The 25,159-nt window shown below is 34.8% G+C and overlaps 1 protein-coding gene across 3 annotated transcripts in view; it reads right to left on the bottom strand.

Annotated features, from left to right (window-relative positions):
- Positions 1–3,285: 3,285 nt before the first annotated feature.
- TNPO1 (transportin 1) overlaps positions 3,286–25,159 on the bottom strand; it is an 89,046-nt gene continuing 67,172 nt past the window's right edge. Inside the window, exons 14-25 of one of the 3 annotated variants that reach the window (XM_040262697.1) lie at positions 22,975–23,146; positions 22,034–22,120; positions 20,431–20,538; positions 20,139–20,297; positions 19,969–20,056; positions 17,370–17,468; positions 17,080–17,175; positions 14,204–14,279; positions 13,224–13,323; positions 11,110–11,184; positions 9,971–10,113; positions 3,286–8,948 (exon numbers count right to left, since the gene is read on the bottom strand). In XM_040262697.1, the coding sequence (XP_040118631.1) occupies positions 10,006–10,113; positions 11,110–11,184; positions 13,224–13,323; positions 14,204–14,279; positions 17,080–17,175; positions 17,370–17,468; positions 19,969–20,056; positions 20,139–20,297; positions 20,431–20,538; positions 22,034–22,120; positions 22,975–23,146 (1,168 nt within the window). In that variant the 3' untranslated portion in view covers positions 3,286–8,948; positions 9,971–10,005. Of the gene's footprint in view, positions 8,949–9,970; positions 10,114–11,109; positions 11,185–13,223; positions 13,324–14,203; positions 14,280–17,079; positions 17,176–17,369; positions 17,469–19,968; positions 20,057–20,138; positions 20,298–20,430; positions 20,539–22,033; positions 22,121–22,974; positions 23,147–25,159 lie in introns of those variants that run through there. The other 2 variants (XM_040262698.1, XM_040262700.1) reach the window with 2 other exon arrangements.

The raw sequence follows: 25,159 nt of genomic DNA, 5'->3' as shown, positions 1-25,159 counted from the left end.
TGCCATTTCCTTCTCCAGGGGATCTTCCCCACCCAGGCATCAAACCTGGGTCCCTGCATTGCAGGCAGATTCTCTGCCATCTGAGCCACCAGCAAAGCTCATCCTTACCCTGCAGTGCTCCTTTAATTTTACTCAAAGGCCAAACCAACACACCAAACATTTTACTGTCTCATGACATTTGTCCTTATTGTTACTTTTGTTAGGGGAAACACTTGACTGAAACCGCCCACCCTGACCAGGCACCATAGTAACCATTTGCGTGAGTTATTTTACAACAGGACGTCCTGGTAAGGAACACTTTGCCGACTAAGGTCCGTCTAGTCAAGGCTACGGTTTTTCCTGTGGTCATGTATGGATGTGAGTTGGACTGTGAAGAAGGCTGAGCGCCGAAGAATTGATGCTTTTGAACCGTGGTGTTGGAGAAGACTCTTGAGAGTCCCTTGAACTGCAAGGAGATCCAACCAGTCCGTTCTGATCAGCCCTGGGATTTCTTTGGAAGGAATGATGCTAAAGCTGAAACTCCAGTACTTTGGCCACCTCACGCAGAGCTGACTTATTGGAAAAGACTTTGATGCTGGGAGGGATTGGGAGCAGGAGAAGGGGACGACAGAGGATGAGATGGCTGGATGGCATCACTGACTCGATGGACGTGTCTGAGTGAACTCCGGGAGTTGGTGATGGACAGGGAGGCCTGGCGTGCTGCAATTCATGGGGTCGCAGAGTTGGACAGGACTGAGCGACTGAACTGAACTGGAAGAATTCAGGAAAGGTCAAAAGGAGATGCCACGTTCTTACCAACATCCCAGAACCCTTCTTGGCTGGCCAATGCACATGTCACTAGTTAGGACCCTGGGTCAGTGATTGGCCAGGCAAATCTGGAAACTAATCTCACCACCATAAAACTCGAGACTGAGCCACATGGCAGAGCAGTCCTTCTGGGTTCCCTTACCCTTCTGCTCTCTGCCCAAGTATCCCTTCCCAATAGTCTCTTTGTCATCATGTGTCTCCAAGGACCATTCATTTCTGTTGGACGTCTAAAAGCCCCCTTTTGGGCCCTGGAAGGGGTCCCATGTCCTTCAAACTAAACCTGAGAGTTGCCCCCAGACATCCATACCTTTACTCCAAGTCTTTGCTCAAACGACACCCCCTTCAGATCTTCCTTTGTCCACTCACCCCACTGAAAATGTCTCCTCCACCATCACTTTCCATTTCATTGGCACCTGCCACCAGGTAACACTGGCTCATTTGAAAAGACCCTGATGCTGGGAAAGATTGAAGGCGGGAGAAGGGGACGACTGATGAGATGGTTGAACGGCATCACCGACTCAATGGACAGGAGTTTGAGTAAGCTCTGGGAGTTGGCGATGGGCAGGGAAGCCTGGCGTGCTGCAGGTCGCAGTCGGACACGACTAAGTGACTGAACAGTTCCTTATCCACTTTGCTGTAATAGAATGTAAGATCTGTAAGACTGCCTGTGACATAAGGCTCAGATATTTACGTATGTAATGTGAAAATGATCTATTTAAGATTTCCTAAAAACAAAATTATAAAATCATGCTATTTAAATCAGAATTTACAGCACAGATGGTAACACTCACTGAAGTTGCTGAGTGTGAAAACCAGCATAAGTTTCTATGAAAGAGACTTCCTGTAACATGGTAATTCCAGAAAAATTGCTGCAGATGTAGGCATGAAGTATAGAGGCATTCATCTCTAGGAGTGAAAAATGAGAAATAACTTCTGAAATGTCCAACAATAAGAAGGTTGTATAAATTATTTATAGAAGATGGCATAGCTATCATTCATATTAACAGGCAAGTTTTATTATTCATATGTGCACAGAAAGATCGTCATTTTATCATTGGGTAGTTGTATGAAATTCATTTAAAACTGTTCAGTTGTTTTCTTAAAACTGTTTAATGAAGTTCCTCAAAAGGTCACATAAACTTGAAAAGGAATACTTAGTATAAAATTTCAATTGTCAGAACAAAATGGCTGTAATATGCATAGAAATGAATTACACTAATAACTGACACAAAATCTTAAAGGTTCTTAGTGTTAAGAATTTCCTGGTATTACTTTTCCCAATGATTTAGAAATTGGGTTGAATTTCTAAACTGTAATTTGTAAACTGTGTTCAACCCTGGAGATCTATGAGGATGATTCAGCAGGTTCTTTTACATCAGGTCAGCCCAAGACTCTGAGGTTAAGGACGAGACGGCAGCTTCCGCGTTCACCAGAGCAGTAAGGGAGTCCAACCTCAGAGCTGTGAGGGCCACCTGCTACTTTTCCAATCATTCCTAAAGAACCACGTTACGCAAATGACCGCAGTCAGGGTGATGACGAACTCATTGAAAGATAACAAACACCCATCTGCAACAGTAAGTATAAGGTGAAAACATCTTAAAAGTTGTACTTTAGTTTCATTACAATGTTAAAGATTTAACAAAAGATTTTTAGATTCAGGCACATTTTAAGACCGTAGCAGCAAATCAGAATGATGAAAAACTTAAGGATAAGGCTGGTTTTATCTTCTTCCCCAACCTAAATCCTGGAATCTTTCTTGATGTTTTAGAACAGCATGATAGCCGGATGTCATTCCCTCCCCCTCTTCTCCAACTCAAGTAAGGTATCTCAATGTTTCCATGCACAGGTAACAAAAGGAAAAAATAAAATCCCAAGTCCCATTTCTCTTAAAATTTCTGGGTTGCACTAATCTAACCTCAGGCACTTTGCCTGCTCTAAATTAAAAAAAAAAGCACTTGACAGTTATGTACACATTTCCTCTGAAATATATTAATTAATAACATGCAACTATAATAAAGAGTCACAACCTTAAGAGGAAACTACTGCTTTTCTAAATATTAATTTCCAAAATTATGTCTTTTATTTTTTCTGGAGGATGACCAGAAAGCCTAAATAGGCCACACATTCATACACATTCATGCAATCTATCCTTTTCAATGTTTTATTCATGACTTCACTTAGGTTTTTTTTTTTTTTTTTTTTGCAGAGTATCATCTTTTCTTCTTCCCCCACTGGAAGCTGAACCTAGAATCAACTCGGTAGAAATACATCAATAATAGAAGTTAAATGTGGGGAATATAGGTTTTTTACTACACTATAAATAGATGGTGTCAAACAAGAGTGTACTAAAGTGTAAGCTAAAAAAAAGGACCCTCAAAAAAAAAAACAAGGAACAGAAGACCTATCTGGACTCAAAATGGGGGGAGGAGTGGGGGAAGAAAGCTCGTTTCCTGTCATTAAAAATCAGAGTGAAACATCTATAGTTAAACAACTTTATTAACATAGTCAAGCAGTGATTAACATTCACATCTATTATGTCACATCATACAAATGTAAATACAAAATTACTACAGTACAATATATATTCTCTGCATGATCCAAAATATTTGGTGGCCCCAAAAAACTCTCTTTAAAATTCAGCAGCTTATCAAAAATTAAAACCGTATTCTATTTAAAATGAAGATCTGTTAGCACAGAGTTTGACTTCAAGAAATATCAATTTAGTACAGTTTGAGAAGTTGCAGGAGGATATGTTTGAAGGACACATTCTAACATAGTGTGGCAGGTACAAGAAACATCAGATTTAAAGCTTTTAAGCATAACTCATACAACCTAAGTTGTTAGCAGAAAGATCCAGTTATTTATAACTAAAGCTATAACTACTAAATTATTGCACCCAATATTAACATGAATATTAAGTGTAAAACTGTTTTATAATATGAAGTCATTAACCACGTTTAAACATCTTCTCACAGATGATAATCTATTAAGTAAAATTACTTATACAGTATTGTCTTATTATTATCTCCATAAAACTCATCCCATCTTAATTTGGTTATATATCCACAGAGGAACAATGAGGCAATATGGGGAAAGTACAGCAGAACCCCTTTATGAGGCTGGTATTGGGAAGGAAATCAACACTGCCTTATAGGCTAACCATATTATAGTATAAGCTTTTAGGAAGATAATTGGACTTGCAAAATAGCTAATTGTGAAAAATACCAAGCCATCTTCAAGGGGATTCTATGGTAGATGAACAAAAATAGTAATAAAAGGGAAAAATCCTATTTTCCTAGTTAGTGATATAATGCTTGGCAAATAGATTTGGTTTGATTTTAAAATGTACAAGAGGTGAAAAAAACAATCACCACTTTAACTTCCCTCAAAATCATGCACATATTAAAAAAAACACAATACATTCTGGGATACAAATCACAATAAACATGTGTATCTTAAAATTAATAAGCATAATAATTAGGCATAAAGAATCCCTCACATATAATACCAATGGGGGAAGATCTATGTAAGACAGAAAAGATTAGTCACAAGTCACCTGCAAAGTGTACAAGTGAAAGAAAATTTTAAATAAAACTGAATTTTTAAGAGACATTAGAAACATCTCTATATTTAATACAGTATGACTAAGTACTAATATAATGCATTTGCATGGTATTACTAGATAATATTGTTAAACAGCTCTTTATTGATCTGACTTTTATTCTAGATTATTTTAGGCCCTTAACCTGAAGACCATAGTTTGAGTCAAGATTTCAATGCCTACATTGCAGTAACAGTACTAGTAGTGACAGTTAAGTGTTTTCCCCCTTGTATTATTTGAAAAAATAATTCAATAAGCGAAGCTGTGTGTAGTTTAAAGGGCTACTAAAGAAAGGATTTAAATTGCAGTTATGCATGATACACTCTTCTCTTGGGAAGAATGTTTTTGCACCGTTATCTGTTAATACATTCAATATGAATAATATAGATAAACTATATGGAGCAAAAAAACCTACTTTTTTCTTTATGGCAAAGGATTTAAGTTAAATTTAGACTAAAAGATTTAAGACATAATTAGTTTAGTTCTGGCATTTCAGCTATATGCAGGGTAATTTAATACACGACAGAAAATGTTCCACTCTACTATCTTAAAAAGTTTGGAGAAAAGGAGAACCAAACTGAATTCACTTTCAAGGTAGACCTGCATGCCAAAGGGCTCGCCAGGAAGGACTTATACCACCATGGTCTGCCAGACTAAGAATTACAAGATCAGACTAAATGGAAAGATTCTTCATGAAATACACTAAAAAAACAAAACCAAAGAATGTAAGTATGACGACCCTTTATAAGCATATGTCACCAAACAAAGAAGGATACAAGAGTATTCACCTGAGATAAAACTTGTATCTGAATATTTTATAACTGAGTAGACAAAGCATTTCAATAGAGGAAAGTCAGTTGAGATTATTTTAAAATATACATCTGATCCTATTTTACAATATATGCAATTTAAGCAATTCAGATCAATGAAAAAGTCTTAACAAAAAAAATCACAGTGTTTATCAATATGTTAATTACAAAATGTATGCTACTTATTTTGTTTTTAAGATGTAATGGCTTGGTTAAGTGTTTTAAAATCTATTCTTCTGAAATCTAACTTGCGTCACAAAATCAAGTAGCAATAATGTAAAGCATCAGAACTGGCTCTTAAAGATTATTTACATGTTGATTATTTGGAAAATAACCAACCAAAAAATATAAAAAAGTGTGATTTTTTTTTTTTACACAGTATGAAGTTATTAAAGAGATTAGACAATACAAAAAGCAAAATTCTTTCCTGAATAAATGAATATCTGTGGCACTAAGTTCACTTACTAATGGACTGTAACATGGAACTGCCCAACATGCATTTAAACTATATTAAATACACTTTCTGTTTCCAACTTAGGTTGATCAGCAGCTTTTGTTCTGTTAGAATCCTTCAAAGAGAGAAGCTCAAACAGGAAAAAGAAGGCATATATAAAACAGTAAACACTGACCTCCTGAGGTTCCTACAACATAAAAATATTCAAGTAGAAAATCTACATCACTTAGCAGCGGCTATTTCTGTAGTTGAGCACACTAACAGCACTTTAGTGTGTAAGGAGCAGATGAAGTAAGCCGTGCTTTAAGCATGCCAAGAGGCAGAAACACTGGAATGTAACAAAGACAAACTCACAATTTCATAGACATTCAGTCAACATTCAAAACTATTAAGACTACACCACAAGAATTAAGTTGCTTTATATATATATATATATATCCCATGATGTATTTTTATCAGAATAAATGCTAAATCAGAGCTTACCTCAAAAGATAACTTAAACTTAAATGGCTTCTGCAAATTCCTATGTTATACTATGCATCTGAAATACAATTAGGAAGAAACTATAACCTCAAGGTGGGGGGAACCCCAAAACCCAACCTCATCTCAGGTTGCAGTCTATTTGTTTATATGTTGTATTTTTAAATTAAATTTCCTTTTAATTTAAAAACACACTGACTACAAAAAGGGGCACGACTGGTTACATATCTAATTAGAAATTAATTTTTCCACTCAATAGGTAACAATAATGCTTTTCAGTCAATACAGAATTGTCAATCACAGGTTTATTGAAGACCGTTTCTGTATGTTTTAAAAGAGTTCTTGAGAATTTTGTCTTTTCTCTCAATTTAAAATCTTTACTACTTATTCCAGAATATTAAAATATCTCCCATATTAAAAAGTTTTGGAGAACTACAGATCACTAGAAGTTGAGAATAAAACAGCTACCCTAATCAGGTTTTAAACACTAACCAGGAAGCACATTTTGAGCTCCCAATGAGGCAATGGTACTAGAAAGCAAAATGCTACATACCCTTTGGATCCAACTTACGATTAAAAACAAGTGGACACTAAAAATATGATTTAATTTCAGGCTCTACAGACTGAAATTTGCAAAGCCAAAGTAGAGAAAAGAAGGTGAAAGAACATGTTAAAAAAAATACATACACACACACACAACAAAAACCTTTCTGCATGCTACCATGCATTTGAATTTTTTTGAAACGGTATTTATAAATTCACACGCATACAGCTCAAACTTCAGTGCAATGGCTGTATCATTCAACACCTTTAGAGGAATAGAACCATGCAAAGAGGAGCAACTGCTTACAAAAATGGTTATTCAGTATTTATTCTGCAATGCAAAGGTGACAAACTAAAATATAAAAAGGTTGTTATGGCTTAACATTTCTGTTGCAGATTAAATATGCAGCATTGAAAAATGGAAAGGTGTGGCTTCATCTCTGACCAGCAGAGTTAAAAAGAAAAATCTCTCCATTTTCCTTCATCATCATGGGATACACTGTTCAGGCAATCCAAATTAATAAAGACTTGCACTTCCATATGGACACAAGATCAAGTGTACCAGTTAGGTTTTCACATTCACAGTATATAAGAAAATACACATGGAAGGAAAAGTAAAGGGTTAACTTAACAAGGATTTATTCACAGGAATACATGTAAGTAGAGAAAAATAACAGAAAAGCTAAACAAATGAAATGAAGAGGATCCAAACCAACTTTCACTCTGTAGCTTTTTACTTGCACCCCGTGTGCATGTATCTAGGGCACAGAGGGCCACCAACATGCGCCAATACAGTGTAGGAACCCTGCATTACATCCATTAACTTAAACATATCTTTAAGATCATGCTTTGAACAAAAAAAGAAAGCTTAGAAGGCAATATGTTGAGTGGGAATAAACATTGAAATATAGCAATCATGTCTTCAACTTCTACAATTGTCTTTATGTGCCAACTAACATTTATGCAGCCTCTTACAGATCTTTTACCATGTAATTTAAGTTTTAGAGAAGTTTTGATAAAATCACTAGTAGCATATAACCATGCAGAAAGCACATCACACTGACAGCACAGAGGCAAAGATTCTGCACAGGTATATCAGCTTTCCACATTGTGCAGGTTACACACGGTACAATACCAATCTTACTCCTAACAGATCCTAAAAAGATTATTTCAAGGCCTAGCTGTAAACTACAGTACTTTATATCTATATTCTTAATAAAAATAAAATCCACAAATCTTAAAAAGGAATTTTAAATGCAGGGCTATATTGAATCGGTAAACTGCAACACAAACTGGCGCCACAGAGGTAACTGAATACCAATCTCACTCTATGTGATGCAAGCATGCTACTTTCCCACTAATGTAAAGTACTTTCAATCACTATGAGCCAGAACGCATGCCTGAACCTTAAACTGCACTTTAAAAAGAACAATATCTTGGCCTAGAAATTAAATCTAATGATGTACAACCATCAAATTATATCCACTACGTTAATGTCTTAATGAAAAATCAAGATGTCAATCTTTAGTTCGATATGTCCAGCCCCATTTATTCCTCCCTCCCTGCCCACCCCACAAAGGTAAAAGGAGTGACTCATTTGGCATTTCACAGGGTGCTTCATTGTTTAAATTTGTTTTGTTTTATTTCCAACTTTTTGGGGTACCTTAAATTGTAACTTCCAAGAACCTGCTTCTACTATGGGTAGGCAAGCTGATTTTAACTCTATTAGCTTTCATTTGTGTAGTTCTTCATCAGCATGCAAAAAACAAGGCCCCATAATGTGGGAAATTTTATAAAACCTTTTAAATTAAAAAAAAAAAAAAAAAACGAAAAAAAAAACAACAAAAAAAACCCTTTACTGTCTGTCTCTAATCCCCACTCTTAGGTTTCCTTTATTGTGCGCTATAGAATTTCTCTTCTTTCTTATCCCTACGCGTTTATATGGTTCTTGTTTTGGTACAATTCCCCATAATATTCCAGAATGTACTGTTTTGTGAGTAGATAGGTTTTTTTTTTGCTTCTTCACATCCAGTGCAGAGTTGTAATTGGAGACAGATTTCCACCCACAAAGGCTCCAGATGTTAAAACGTTTCCCAACATCGACTTAATACAGTGACGGCAACACCTCCCTCCCGCCCCTCCCAGTAGGGTTGGGATTGTACTGTATTCCCTACTGGTTTACCCTTCCCCCCTGTAAAGGGTAACATTTTCCCTGGGTGCAGAGGCTCCCTCATAGTCTCCAAGACTGAAGGACCTGTAAGAAAACAAAACAATTTTATACTTAAACAAAATTGTTTCTTTTTTAAGACCAGTGGAACATAAAATTAATCAAGTAACAATACAATCTCTAAAGAACATAAAAAACTGGACCAACTGCCCAGGATCACGCTAGTCAGTGAAGCCATGTTGCTTCTTTCTCCTATGGCTCTCAGCTGCCTCTTGCATCAGACACAGAAAGTGATGTCAGGCAGAGAGAGGTGTGCAGCACTGCAAACAGACGAAATATGGCTTGTAGGATGATATGAGTCTAATTCTTTATCCCTATTTGTACAATGGATCTCAATGGCAGCTGTTATTTCTTGAATTAAAACATTATCACCCATATTTCTAATATTTATAAAAGAGCCAACTTAAGTGTGTCAGGCAATATACCTAGTCCTGGCACAGTATTTAATCCTTAAAATAACCTAATGAGGGAACTAAGGCTAAAATACGAGAATTGTTAGTTTGACTTAGGTCAGAAAAACTCAAAGAACAAGAGTCCAGGTGGACTTACCTCTTTACCATCCCAAATCAAAAATGAACCTTTCAAAAAACAAACAAACAAAAAAAACAGTGCTGGGCACAAGGTAGGGACTCAATAAAATATAAAGAATAAATATTGAATAATTATTTTTACTGAGACCAAATTGAGCTCCAGTTCTACTTGGGTTTTCCCTAAAGCTCACAACACAGAAAGCTCTTGATATATAAAAGGCTATACTTAAAAAATTAAGAAAAGGACAGACTGAAATTTAACTAGCGTATCAACTTGGATTTCCTTCTAAGAGGATTCAAAGTGGAACCATGCATTTTATCTTGCTTTGCTGGTTCATAAATAAATAAATCAATCTGTAGACTTCATATAAGTCAATTTTAAGTCAAATGTAATATAAGACTCTCCTACTCAACCTCTGTGGAAAACAAACAGCTTTTATTCTATTCACAGTAGTTCCAGATTGAAGTCCTAACGTAAGTTTTTCCATCCTGAAAAATTCCAAATTTCTTACAACTTACCCCTAATTTTGGGACTGCAGCTTAAGTATATGAGATTAAACACCATAAAAAGCTGCAAGACGCTCTTTTAAGGGAAGCGGAAACTGGTCAGAGAAACGCCTCCAATTTTCATCTCCAACTTGATTTTTAAATCCATGAAGGATCTGCAAAAAGTAAAATCATTAAATAATCAGTAACAAAAGAGGAACTCGTATCTGCGTAGTTTCTGAAATCAAACACTATTGATTATTCTAAAATTTTACCCATTTTAAAGTATTCTCAAACTTTTGTTGAAATCTGTATCATTCCATGTCTTGCCCAAAAGCACCTCATAGGATAGATATGCTGCACACTTTGCTTTGAGAAGGTTAGAATTCAGTTAAGTGTCCTAGTAAAAGAAGTACTCTAAGCAACTCTGCCAAAATAGTAATGAGAAGCAAGCATAAAGGTACAGAATCCACCCAAGGGATTAAAATTTTTATGCCATCTTTTCAAATGGAAAATATACAAAGCTTTGGGTTCATTGTTGCAACTATATAGTTCACTATTGAGGGGTGACTAGAATTAATCCAAGGGGGCATTACTGAAACAGACAGGTTTAATCCCTGTTGTGACTACTAAGACTGACTTTGTTCAACAGATCATATTATACTCCAATCTTAGTCAGTCATTTTTGAAAATATATCCTACTTTGCATGGGCCTCCCTGGTGGCTAGGATGCTAAAGAATCTGCCTGCAATGCAAGAGACCAAGGTTTGATCCCTGGGTAGGGAAGATCCCCTGGAGAAGAGAATGGCAACCCACTCCAGTATTCCTGAAGAATTTCATGGACAGAGGAGCCTGGCAAGGGGACAGGTTGCAAAGGGTCGGACACAATTGGGCAACTAACAAACTACTTATTTAGTATAGCTGGGATAATGGGCCTACATGAATCAGTGGTACTGCTTGAGAAAACATTTTAAAAGTATGTGCTCTATTGATACAAGGTCACGACTGTATATCAAGAAAAGAAAGTCAACTTCTTTACCAAAACAAAGGTTACATAGTCTACCAACACTGACTCAAAGAGTCTAAGTCTCATATGAAATAAAAACATAATTTATTTCCCAACTAGGACTGCAACAGTTACAAGATATGCATCATAAAGACTTTTTAGTTACCTTACAGAACATGTCTCTCAGATCATCTTTTGGATTAATCCATGATGCGACAGCATCACAAAAAAATATAAAATCCTGTAACGAGCAAAAAATACACCTTATATTGATATTATACTTGTCAAACACAACAAAAGACATATGTAAACCTCAGAATATATACCAAGAGAATCCTAGGTTAAAAAAAAAAAATTAACAGCTATGATAAGGAATTTTAAGTGATTTCTTAATGGTTTTCCTTAAGACTCCACCTTATCAAGGAATCTCTAACTCATACAGTTTATATTAGAATTTAGTGCCTTCTTGTATTTCATTTTACATTAGAGAACAAAACCCCAGTCTAATGTATACATCAGCAGAATGAAGGCATCAAATAAGCACCAGTTCAAAAAAACCTTCATTTATAGAATTAAAGAATTCTATAAATTCAGTAATTTTACAGTTTTGATCGGCTGAGAAATAATTTTAAGCTAAAATCAATTTTATTTAAAGTATATGAAAATTTATAGTCCTAAGTTTCAAGATCCATCTTCAGGTAGAAATGTAAATGAAATGACCATTAAGTTAGAACAAAAATTATGCAGTTACCAACAGCACCTAATCCAACTCAACTCAAGACAAACAAAAAAACTCCCAATTCTCAGACTGTTATTTAAGACAATCAGGTTATTCTGACTAAAAGAACAAGATAATAGGTATACACTTGAAATACTTCACTTAAGTATTTTTCAGTCTCAACTATCTTACTGAAACAGTTCAACATACAAAATATTGCTGATGGTGTGAGATGTCAACTATTTTAAATTTTACTATTAAATTCAGAGAACCTCATTAACTCCAAAATTCACTAATACCAATATGTACATAAAACACGTATTTATGCAAATAAAACGCATGCGCCTAAAATCTATTGTGTATGTGGTTCAGTGCCTATTTTCTACACATCAATTAAAAAATGGTCAAAGCACCCATCTCTTAAAAGTGAAAGGTTTTCTTGAAAATCCTTCTTACACTTTCTTTTCCTTACAATTTGTATCTGCTGAGGAATGTGGGGCATTTAACCTAAAGCCCACAGCCTGTATTTTGTTGATTTCATCCATATGGTGTCAATCAACATGTTCCTTTACATTTTACATGTAAGTTGGATCCAGAGGTTTGATCAGATTCATGGTTGGTATTGTTGCCATATAATTCTTTACATGCTAAAGATGTCTAAATATAATCTAAACTAGTATAGGAAACAAAATAAGGATAATGAATCAAAGTTAAAGCAGTTATAATGGTTGACTCAGTACTCTATTTTATTTACTGTATGGATGTGAGAGTTGGACTGTGAAGAAGGCTGAGCACCGAAGAACTGATGCTTTTGAACTGGGGTGTTGGAGAAGACTCTTGAGAGTCCCTTGGACCCCAAGGAGATCCAACCAGTCCATTTTGAAGGAGATCAGCCCTGGGATTTCTTTGGAAGGAATGATGCTAAAGCTGAAACTCCAGTACTTTGGCCACCTCATGTGAAGAGTTGACTCATTGGAAAAGACTCTGATGCTGGGAGGGATTGGGGGCAGGAGGAGAAGGGACGACAGAGGATGAGATGTCTGGATGGCATCAGGGACTCGATGGACGTGAGTCTGAGTGAACTCGGGAGTTGGTGATGGACAGGGAGGCCTGGCGTGCTGCAATTCATGGGGTCGCAAAGAGTCAGACACGAGTGACTAAACTGAACTGAAGAGAAAGAGTATCCTCCTATTTAATCATTCTCTTAAGTATAGAGAGCCTCAAACTCAGGAAATTTACAAATCCTGTAAATGCTTTAGGAAGCATTTACAAAGTAAATAAATGAGATCTAAAAGGATGAAAGAAACTTTGGCTTAATTCAAGAATATAACTTTTATTCTTTCAATCTGTTATTATTATAAGCCACAACAGAAAAAAAGATTTAAAAAATAAAAATAGATATTATCAATTCAAGGTATTAGGAAATATACATTGAAAACACGTTTCAGTATCTTCAGTGAAAATAGGTAATATTTTCATAATTATAGTTTTAAAAATACCTCCCCTCCTTTAAAGTTTAATAATTCAGAACGTTAAAAATTAAAACCTTATGAACATCTTACTTGGATTACTCCACTGGGATTCACACTGATCATGGTACAAATCCCACGAAATGCTGAATCCTTTTCCTCATTGTCCCTTATGTTTCTCAGAGAGGTGCACCTATTAAATTATAGAATTGAGTTTAGCATTTAAGTAAAAAGTAGGTTCAACTACAATTCTAATGGACAGTATTTAATGGAATAAGCACCAGAGTAGAGATAATGTTTATATTCAAAGAATTTTCATAAAGCTTAAGCTTCTCATACTATATTATGTTAGGCCCATCTAGTCTCAATACAGTGAAAACCTTGAAATTCACAATTCTTACCAATAGATTGCATCTAAGTAGTAACGACTGATTTTAATCTCCCATTTACACTATTAATTAGCTTGAGCTAAGGTAAATTATCAATTTTTAAAACTGTATTATGACTTGTATTCCATTAAACACTACTAAAAATGACTTGAATTGAAAGACTGTCAATTGAAAGAAGCAGAACATAGGATATACTGCCACAATAGAAACTATTACTATACAACTTATGGTGTAGATGTTTAATTTTTACATTAACAAGCAAATAAGATTTTTATACATAACAAATTTAAACATGTATTTCTTAATGCAATCCAAATTTTCAAATTAATTTTAAAAAGGAAACATAATGCAGAAACCTAAAATTTATAGAATTTGCATGCATCTTTATTTTACTGGTGGATATTTAAATGCTTTTTATGTATAATCAAGCTTTTTAACACAGCAAGCATGTGACAATCTTATCCCATGCATCAATTAGTCGTTAGCCACAACATAAAATAAATATACATGACGATGCTACTGAAAACCTCACAAACCCGATAGGACAAGATTAGTCACATGGTTGGCAATGATTAAGGATTGTGATTTTTGTAACCAACTGAAAATATATCTAAAAGTGAGATAGAAAGAGAAAGAAAGAGTGAAGAAAAATGAATTAAAAAAAAAAGATTGAATAATACACACCAGGGTCTTATAAACTGCTGTAGCATGGGGGCCACCTCTTGAGGACAAACGTAACCAAGACGACCAATTGTTATTGCTAAGGTAACGCAATCACGGTTATACACCACCAAACGCCAACCAAGACATGAGCAAATGAGGGGGAAGGAGAAAAAATAAAGAAAAAACAACAAATAACTCAGAAACAGAAACCAACAGAATTTGTGTATGATAATAAACATAAGATTTCACCAGTGCTGTTTATTACCACCCCCTATAATAAGGGGCAGCAACATATATGGCATACTCTTGGAAAAAGAAAAACAAAAGGAATTAAAAAAACTTTAAAGATTGAGAGAACACCAAAAACCATGATGAACTGCTTTTCTCGCTCAATCAAGTGTTAAAAGATATTCTGTTAATCAAAGCAATGAGCGGATTAAATAGATATAGATTCTTCCTTCACAGTCAGTTAAAATTCCAGAGTTTAATAATGAAATCTAGTCCCCCCTCCAAGAAATAATAGTAACTGTAAATGATTACATTTCTGAATTGTCTATTCAAACATACTTCTCAGAAGTTAAAATCTTTCTCACGTCTTCATACTGCTTTTTAAAAGTGATTTTTATTCTTTCCAATTATCTAGGAATTTAATCAAAATTTTGGTATATTTTTGGTTTGTTTACCAACATTTCCAAAATAAGCCAGTGGACCATTTCTTGCCTGACATCAAAATCAACTATCAAATTTTAGGTGTTACGGTACATACTGAATAAATGGATTGGAAAATTGCTGTGCTATGTCAAAATCCCATTCCAAAAAACCCTTTCTCTGATGGTAACAATTCTAATTTCAAGTCCTATTTGATAAAAAGAAAATTAAGTCCACTGTAATGGCATGTGATACGTGGACCAAAGGAACAAATATTTTGTCCTTGCTATGAAATGCACAGCACAAAATGATAGATAATAAAACACATGATTACATGCTAATATTTTATTTTTAAAAATCTGAAGTGGGAATCAATCAAATATAAATTTACCATCAAAATTCAGTTAAGTTCTTGAACTTACAAAGAGCTAAAACAAGTCCAACTCAGAACTGCATTCTGCAGTTCATAGGTACATACATATAAATACATTTATACACAATGGGAAAAAAAATACAAACAGAAAACAAACCATGAGGTGCTTTAATGGTGTTCTCTCAAAAATTTACAGGTTAACCTTTCATAAAAAAAGGGTGGGGGAGGGGGTAAAGAAAAATGTTTAAGGATTACTTGAAGCAAACTACACAGATAATACTAAAATCCAGCAGATTCATATGAAGCAAGAGAAAGAAAACCTATGTTCAAAAGACACAAACTATGCAACATTCTCATTAAACAGGCAAGTATGAACAATCCAATGAAACATGCGATAAAGCAGATGATGGTCCATTGAAAAAGTTCAGTGTAGGATATACTAATTAGAAAAAAACAAGTGACTGCAAACAATAAGGAATTGACTTTATGAAATATTAAGACAATGGTATTAATAATTAAGTTGCTAAAATCTACAGATATTACCCACAGACAATTTTAATAATTAATCTCTCCTCCTTTGGGTAAGGAATAAGAGAAACATTTTCTGCAGTCACTTGTGATATGAATAATCCAGTGAATCCCAAATGTATTTAAGGGCACAAATTCAATCCATCAACTTGAAAGGCATTATCAACTACCTCTTGATTTACTTAGGGTAGATTCAAACTTAGAATATAATCTTATAAATAAAGCCAATTTGTTCAAGGAACTATATAGCAAATTCACCAGCTGATATCCCACAAGAAACTTTAATATACATTACACTCAACATTTATTTGCAGTTATGCATTCACATTTAAAAATAAATGAGAAGTTTTTTAATGTTCAACAGTAATTTTATAATGGCAAGTGTTTCAAATCTGAATGTCATGTATAGGTACTGCATTCTAAAGAGATAAACACCTGACAAGATTTCATAACCATCCTACACATAGGTTTTTGAGCTTTTTAGCAGGAAAATCTAATTCACTTTAAGATACAAACAGTACCCATACAGCCAAACAGCCATATAACTGTTTTATAATTAAAAGACTTCCTTCCATACCAATAATCACATTAGGATATAATAAACTTTCTACAATTAAAAAACATAAAATTAAAATACCTTTGAAGATAAATTTATTTAGAAAAACTTATTTAAATCTTTGTCCAGTATTTTGGTAAGGCATTCATTGACTATGACTATACTGCTGCAACTTAGTATATGAAGAAAAAGACATGCCTGATTGAAAGCAAAATTCATACTTTAAAAAATTATTAGCAAAAAGGCAGAGCAAGAAAAAATCACCCTGCAATGTGTTCTATAGTATGGAAGGTACTCTTTAATATAAACATGCTCTCTATAAATGCAAAAGAGAAACAAGCCTTCTGAATAAAAATCCCACAAGATACTGCTCAAGTTCCCAATTTGAAGAAAAGTATACAACAAAATACAAAATACGTATGCCATTATTAACAGACTAACTACCACAATACAATCTATTTGGGGTTACATTTTTACATATTAAAAAATTCTCCCCAGCTAGCAGTTACTCTGAATTAATGAAAAATTCATATAGTTATCTGAGCTGGGGTCCATTTTAGGGAGTATTAAAACACTGTAACAGAGGAAAAAGTGTTTTTTGGAAAGTTTCTGAAAACTGGCTATGGAATGAAGCTCAAACGGTTCATTTCATGACTGAGAATCCCAAACACCCATTAATTAATAAACTGGGTTTCTAAAGCTAGCTTTGCTTTGGTTTCTCTACGCATCTTAACTTAAAATGACAAGGCAGATCGTTTTCTCTTCACCGTTAACAGTTCAGTCGTATGGTACCTGTATTCTCTAACAACGTCTTTGGTGTGTTGGGTCTGTTAATGATTTCTACAAGCTGGTGCAACACCATAGGAATGTAAGGCTGCATCTCTATACCTAGATCATCCCCGAGAGAGAAAACAAAAAAAGAAACATTTCATTGTTAAAATATCAATGGAAAATATGCTGCCCCCTTTACTGTGATATGTTATATATTTACATAGGTAAAGCTCATTAGAAAAAGGCAACTACAAAAATATTAAGTTATCTAAAAACTGTTATGGTGGGGGGGGGGGGGGCGGAAATCTTACCCATTTGAATGGAGATCTCTCCAATTGCCCATGTGGCATTATTGCAGACTGAAATGAATTCTGGATTAAGGTTGGTTCCCAATATTGGCATGAAATCAGCTAGGAAAAAAAAAAAAGCTTTAGTTTTGTGCTTTAAAGGAAATCCACCAGATGGAAACTGAAACCTAGGCAAAATATAACCTTTAAAAAAATGAAGTGTTGGCAATAATTATCTTAAGAAAACGAAGGAGGAAATATCTGGCCACTGAACTTTCATGTGAAGTAGCCCCAGTTTGGTTTCATTTTAAGTATCATTAAAAAGAGTTGGTCAAAAAAAAAAAAAAAAAAAAAAAAAAGAGTTGGTCAGAGTAATTTCTCTTGGCATCAGACAGAAAATTTTACTTTAAATATTTCACTTTAAAAGTGAAAATATGATACAAAACCTTCTTCAAAGCTGGTTTTTCACACACAAAGAATTTTTTAGATCGATGATTTTGGTTTTTATTGTAACGTTTACTCTAATGTCAGATTGTGGTCTCTGAATATCATCTTCCGTTTAAAAGGAAAAATGGAATGTTAGGAGTTCATACTGACACTCAAATAACTAACACAAACAAAAACTAAACTCTTGAAATATAATACAGGACTTGTGCAAGATGCTGGAAATCAATTCGTTCCTTTCAAAACTGGTAAATAAAGATAAAGAAACAAGCAATAATCCTGCCTCTTCTATATGGTTTGTCAAAGTCAGTCACTCAGTCACGTTTAAATCTTTGCGAGCCTATGGACTATAGCCTGCCAGACTCCTCTGTCCACAGGATTTTTTAGGCAAGAATGCTGGAGTAGGTTGCCATTCCCTTCTCCAGAGGATCTTCCCCACACAAGGACTGAACCTGGGTCTCCTGCATTACTGGTAGATTCTTTACCATTTGAGCCACCTATGGGCAGTAATTTATTGATATGGGAATATCTCTACATATGTATTCTCTCTACTGAATGAAGAATTAGCATATCATTTTTTAATCCCTAATAAACCAGTTGATTTCACAATTTCTCACTCTCGGCAATACTGATAATTTGGGTCAGATTATTCTGTTGTAGTGGGCTGTCTCATGTATTACAGGGTATTTAGAAACATCCTTCGCCCCTACCTACCAGACACCAGTAACACCTCCCCCGTGTAACAGTGTCTCCAGATATTGCCAAATTACTCTTGAGAAAACTAACCTAGAAAATAATCCACGGTTTGTAACATTAAAAACAAAACAATCAGACATTGTGTATCTCTTGAAGAAGGTACTTGACCTATAAAGTCTAAAAAAAAAAAAAAAAAAAAAAAAAAAAAAAGAAATCTTTTTGTACAAATTTAAACTCAAAAACTTCCATCAGGGGGAAAGTATCTGCAGAACAAGGTTTTCCCTAAAGCAATAGTTCACCACAATTTCATTTAGAGTAGGTAGGCTTAAACTTGATGCCTTACTTTAATACATAATTAATGTTATTATTCAAGTTCAGAAACACATTACTGAAAAATACAACTGGCAATTGAGTGAAGGTCAAAAGATACAACCTTTTGGTTCTACAGTAAGTTCGGTTCTGGGGGATGTAGTCTACCACAGCAAGACTACAGTTCATAGCGTGTGTGTGTGTATGCAGTCACTCAGTCATGTTCAGCTCTTCACAACCCCATGGACTGTATGGCCACCAGGCTTCTCTGACTATGAGATTTCCCTGGAAAGAATACTGGAGTGGGTTGCTATTTCCTTCTCCAGGGAATCTTCCCAACCCAGGGATAGAACCTGTGTTTCCTACCTACATCCTCTGCACTGGCAAGTAAATTCTTTACCACTGAGCTACCTGGGAAGTTCACAGTTAACAATACTGTACTGTTTATTTGAAAGTTGCTAAGATAGTAGATCTTAAAAGTTCTCAATCCATACACAAGTCTTGATATATGTCAATTACATCCAAAAAAAAAAAAAAAAAAAAAAAAAAACACCCAAACTGGAGGGGGGCCTCCCAAAGCACACTGTATCAAATGAAAAAAAAATTTTTTTAATGAATATTTTAAACCAAGATTAAATGATGGGGTATGGAAATGAAGAAAATTAACCAAAATTTGACTTAATCTATGGGTCTGACAGTAATTCAGGTTACATTATTCAAGCAATTGCTTATTATCTTCACAAAAGGCTAAGACAAACACCACGCCACTAAAACAGGAAAAAAAAAATTCATTTACTTTTAAGAAAACTGAAATTTCCTGTAGTTTATGCTGATTTATCATGAGAAAACCTGATTATATTATTATTTCTGGGTACCTCTACCAAAAAGAAAGAGGCCATTTAAGAAGCATCTATGAACTATCTCTAAAGCAGTACTTTTCCAAGTTTTCTTCAGCAACATGAACACCTGATGAGCCACTGAAATGATGGTGGAATTAAAGGAAATAAGAGAATAGGGGTTTCCAAACCACCTGCTTCAATCAGAGTAGATTTAACCAGTAAAATGTACATTAATACATGTCAGGATTTCATTAGACTTCAGTTTAATAATAAAAATCACAGCTGATGAAAAATAATGTTAAAAACCACATCACAGCAATAGAAAATATTCATACCTATACAAGGTTTAACATGCTGAAAGCAAGCTTTTGTCAGGTCACCTAGTAGGGCGAAGGAACTCTGTCGAACCTCTGGCATTTTATCCTGCAAGAAAGAGGCAGAAATTAATCCCAATGTGACACAGAGAACCAAAAGTTTCTCTTCGTTTTAATTCAGTAAATCTCACCTGCATGCACTGATACATTAGTGTTAGAATGTTACTTCGTGCTACCAGCTGTTCAATGTTGCCTCCAAGTCCTTCAGCCAGGCCACTGAGTAAATCAAGGGCCACTATCATAAAATCTTTATCTGGCGCCTCATATTGATCCGGTTGAGCATTGTTCAGCTGAAATTACACACAATTTTTTGAAAACTTACTTTAAAGCAATTACTGAAAAAGTTTTTAGGCATTATGCTTATCCTTAGAAAAATGTTTCTGATGCCAAGAAGGGAGAGATATAGAAAACTTTTTTAAATACCATGGCTTGTGCAAGAGTCTTCTGTACTAGGTTTACGCAACGCTGATACACAGGTTCACAGTACGGAAGGAAGCCAGACTGCAGAGCTGTGGCAACTGAAGACAGGCACTGGAAAGGATAAAGTAGATGCATGTAACATTTCCAGGTGTAATTAAGATTACGATAAATGCTTGAAAGCATACTCAATAAAATCCTGGTCATTTCTACTCTTCTGTAGTATAGCAATTTTATCTTTTCAAACCTCTCTTTTGGATGCGGTTGTTGTTGCTAAGTTTACTAGCTGGTCAAGGGAGGTTTCCTCAGAAAAAAAGTTAAGGTTTCTATAATGAACATTATCTTTCAGGAACAAATTTCAGTATTAAATATTCCTAGTTTTTTTCCTCAAATATGAGAGATTTATTTATCTTCCCATCTTGGTCAATAATGTGGGTAGATCTCAGAATGTGGGCACATTCTGAGCCTTGCCTGGAAATAAATATATTTAGCTATAATTATTCTTTTTATTCTGTTGGGCCCAGAATTAGCCATTGTTCTTTGTCATAGAAGTTTTTACTTTGTTGGGTAGGGACCATTCAAGGCAGAAGTGGTGACCCCTGAAATAAAAGGGGAGACTAGAATGACTGATATGGCTCTATCAAAATCAATTCATCCAGATTTAAGTTGCCACATTTGAGTGTGTGTTCAGTTATTTGAATAGCATATAAACTTGGCAGGGGGAGGTGTTTAAAAAAAAGTATTTAAATACATGAAAAAACTTCAAACTATATAAAAAAGGTGTCAATGCTACTTCACATGTATATGAGTATATATATGCATAAACGATAAAAGAATCTAAGCTATATCAATTATGACATGGCTGTATATCTACATAAAGAAATACAGTTAAGTAGAAATATATATTTCTACTTAATAATATATATATTATATATTAATATATACATATTAATTATACACTTAATATATTAATATACTTAATATATTAATTTCTACTTAATTATATATATACATATATATATACACACACACTCATATGGAAAGATCTCCAAGGACAATTTACTATCAAGTACAACAGGTTAGAAAACATAAATTCAGTAGTTTGTCCCTGGTGGCTCAGTGGTAAAGAATCCACCTGCAACGCAGAGACAAGGTTAAATGCCTGGATCGGGAAGATCCCCGGGAGGAGGACATGGCCACCGACTCCAGCATTCTTGCCAGGAAAATCCCACGCAGAGGTAAGAGGTACCTGGTGGGCTACCCTACATGTGGCTGCAGAGTTGGACACGATGGAAGAGATGGAGCACACAGGTCAAGTTATATGGAGCTGCACGTTTATTTAGCATTTTAACAGAAATGGTTCGGAATGTCAATGAACACTTATTACATATAGTCATTATAGGTCTGAATATGTGTTTTTTGGATGAAAAACAGGTTATCTAAATGTTGCCAGCTTAGCATACCTCTGGAGAAGGGAATGGATACCCACTCCAGTATCCTTGCCTGGGGAATTTCATGGACAGAGGAGCCTGGAAGGCTGCAGTCCATGGGGCTGCAGAGTCTGGTGCAGCTGAGTGACTAACACACATACACATGGTCAGCAGCATACCTCAAGCAAAGGGAAGAGATCTTTATCTTCATCCTTTAACATGTTCCATTTCTGGATCAGTGGAGGCATTAGCATCTGGATATATTCCTAAATTACAATGATGAAAAACACAGAAAGCTCCACTATCATATGTAAACAAGTCCATACCGAGTCTATGAAAACTAAAATCCATTTAGAATAATTGTATAAAATTTTTACAGAAAGAATTTTAAGACTTATTCTAGTCCCATGACCTGTGATATGTAATATGATGTGCTGTTCAGTAGGTTATAAATGACAGATAAATTTATTAAAGACATTGTAGAAAAAGATTCATAATCATTTAAATGTTCTTACTAAGAAAGAAGAATCCCTGCAATCAAATCAATGAACAGTCATCATGTGAACTGGAGTATAGATTCCAAGTAGTCTAATCTAAGACATTAGGAAACCCCCTACCAAACAAAACCAAAACAACCATCAAAGCAAACCCACAAACAAGCGTCCTGCACCAAGTGTTAAGCATAACCTATAAACACAGACTATTTCTTAAGATGTTTTATAGTGTAATCATAAACAGGAAGTCTATTCTTCAGCAGGGGATTTCAAGCTATATTAAAATTCAAATATTAAATCCCATTTAAACAAATCAGATTCACCCATCTCTTCTACTCTTAACTCTGAAATCCAGAGTATAAAACGTTTATCCCCTTTCCTTTTGTCACTCTAAAATGTGTTGGTATATTCATGTGATAAGCTGCTCTAATTTTCACAACCTGCACGTATTTCTTTTTTTAAATATTATTTAAAAGTAAGTACACTTGCTATCTTTTTCAGCCCTATATTCTTAAAGCAGCAAACACTAAGCGTTCACACCTCCCTAAACATTTTTTGAATATATATTGAGTATAACTATGCTTTATATTTGATTTTTCTCATAATGGTTCATCATAGATACTTACAGGTTTGTTTAAGTGATGTCCTACTGAGTCTGCTAAAGTTCCTATGGCATCATAAAGAATGAGCAAGTTCTTATGCTGGTATTTACTAAATGCGAAGACCAAGGTATCAAGTATATAAGCAAGGTAAGGAACAAGTTCTGTACAAGCCTCCTCTTCAAGGGTAGCAAAGGCACTATAATTTAAAAAGGGAGAGAGATTACTCTTGTAGAAAAGAAACAGTTCACAACAGAGACAAGAAATTAAGTATAGAGTTTAAAGAATACTTATTTAAACACACATCTCCCTACCTCACCACACCAGATACTTATTTTTATCATTTCCTTCCCATTCCTTACCACTTATTTCAAAGAGATTGACACTTATGGGTGTCTGCTTAACTACAATGGTAAAGTTGAAAACTGCTGGTTCAATCAACAATTTATTTGGTGTTTACTACTTATTTAGTGACTGAGGGCTGGGGACATAGCAATGAACAAAACAATGTCCCCTTTCTCAAGGAGTTTACATTTTACTGATGTTCCAGACTAATGACACCAGAATTAAAACTATTAAAACTTACATTACCATATGTAACATAGATAGCGAACAGGAATTTGCTGTATGTTTCAGGAAACTCAAATAGGGGCTCTGCATCAACCTAGACAGATGGGATGGGGCAGGAGATGGGAGGGAGGTTCAAAAGGGAGGGGATGTATATACCTATGGCTGATTCACGTTGAGGTTTGACAGAAAACAACAAAATTTTGTAAAGCAATTATCCTTCAATTTAAAAAAAACAACAACACAAAAAAACTCTTCAACCTTCATTTGCATACCAAGCGCCACAAAAAGATAGCAGCAGCTTTAAAAGCGTGTTTGAGATGTCTGAGAACATAGCAGTATCATGGTCTCTCAAATACTTCTCTTAGTGGGAGAAGGAATGAGGTGCTGGCAGCCACAAATTTTCAACTGCAAGAATAAATTCCAAAGTATCTAATACATGGCATGGTGATGACAGTTAATACAGCACTGAGTACTCAGAAGCTGCTGAGTTACCTATGTTAATCGTGGTGAGTGTTCTACCATATTTATGTGTATCATCAATATGTTGTATACTTTAAGTACTGCAATTATGTTTGTCAATTTTTCCTCAGTAAAGTTTAAAATTTTTTCTCTAAGCCCTACACTATACATGAGAATGCACAAAGCATTTGTTATTAGAAATTTGTTTACTTGTAGCTTATTTGTTAGGATAAATAAACAAGAAAGGAACAAACTCTAGGGTCTCAGGGCAATTACTTCAACTTATACCTAAATTTTTTGTGACTTTAAGGTGTATCTGGCCCTTCATTTGTGAAATTAAGGTTATAGTATTCTCTCCTAGCCAGACAGGAATTTCCTAAAATGATAGGCTTAAGCCATTTGTTAATTAAAGTCTTGTTCATTAACATTGAACTATATTTCTTTCATGGCATTTTCCACAATTATATACTTACTAGCCTATAAATTTTAAGATGGCAGAGACTGTGCACACAGTATTTTATATATGTCTAACAATTAGTAAAAAACCTTGCTGAATGAAACATCTACCAGAAACCAAATATAATTAATGTGTACCCTCCCTTCCCTTGAAAAAAAAATTGGTGCTATTAATTACCAAAGCTCCCTTGTTTAACTTTCTTTCATATCATTATGAATTTGAACTCTTTCAAATCTGGTGGAGTCTAACTACACTTAAACTTACTTTACTCTCTTTCAGCAGCTATTTCTTCCTTATTAACAAAGTGAACAGTAGGAGCAATTCTACTTGAAAAATTAAGAACTATAAACATAAATGGCAAGCATTTTTAGAACATGAAGATTTCTTCCAGAAAACTGAAATATTCACAGTAATGAAACCGCTTATCTGATGAACAGACAACCCAAAATTCAACTGACAAAAGTGGTTACTGGAGTTGAACCCCTGTGGCAGATGGGTGGTCACCGCGGGACTTCCTGAGGAGTTATGGAGCTGACTGTAGACTAAAAAAGTCAATCCTGCTCAAACTTTTCTATTTCTCCAAGAATAGCACTCTTGCCACAACCACTCCAAATATCTGTGGGAATGAGGGTGAAAGATAATGCTAATGTTATAGGCAGTGAGGAAAAAAAAAAAAATTGAAGAAAATAGCAAATACAAATCTCTAGTTAAGAGTCTCACTTGGAT

This window comes from Oryx dammah, unplaced genomic scaffold (genome assembly GCF_014754425.2).
Source record: "Oryx dammah isolate SB20612 unplaced genomic scaffold, SCBI_Odam_1.1 HiC_scaffold_20, whole genome shotgun sequence".
NCBI lineage: Eukaryota > Metazoa > Chordata > Mammalia > Artiodactyla > Bovidae > Oryx > Oryx dammah.
This window is presented reverse-complemented; position numbering and strand designations above follow the sequence as displayed.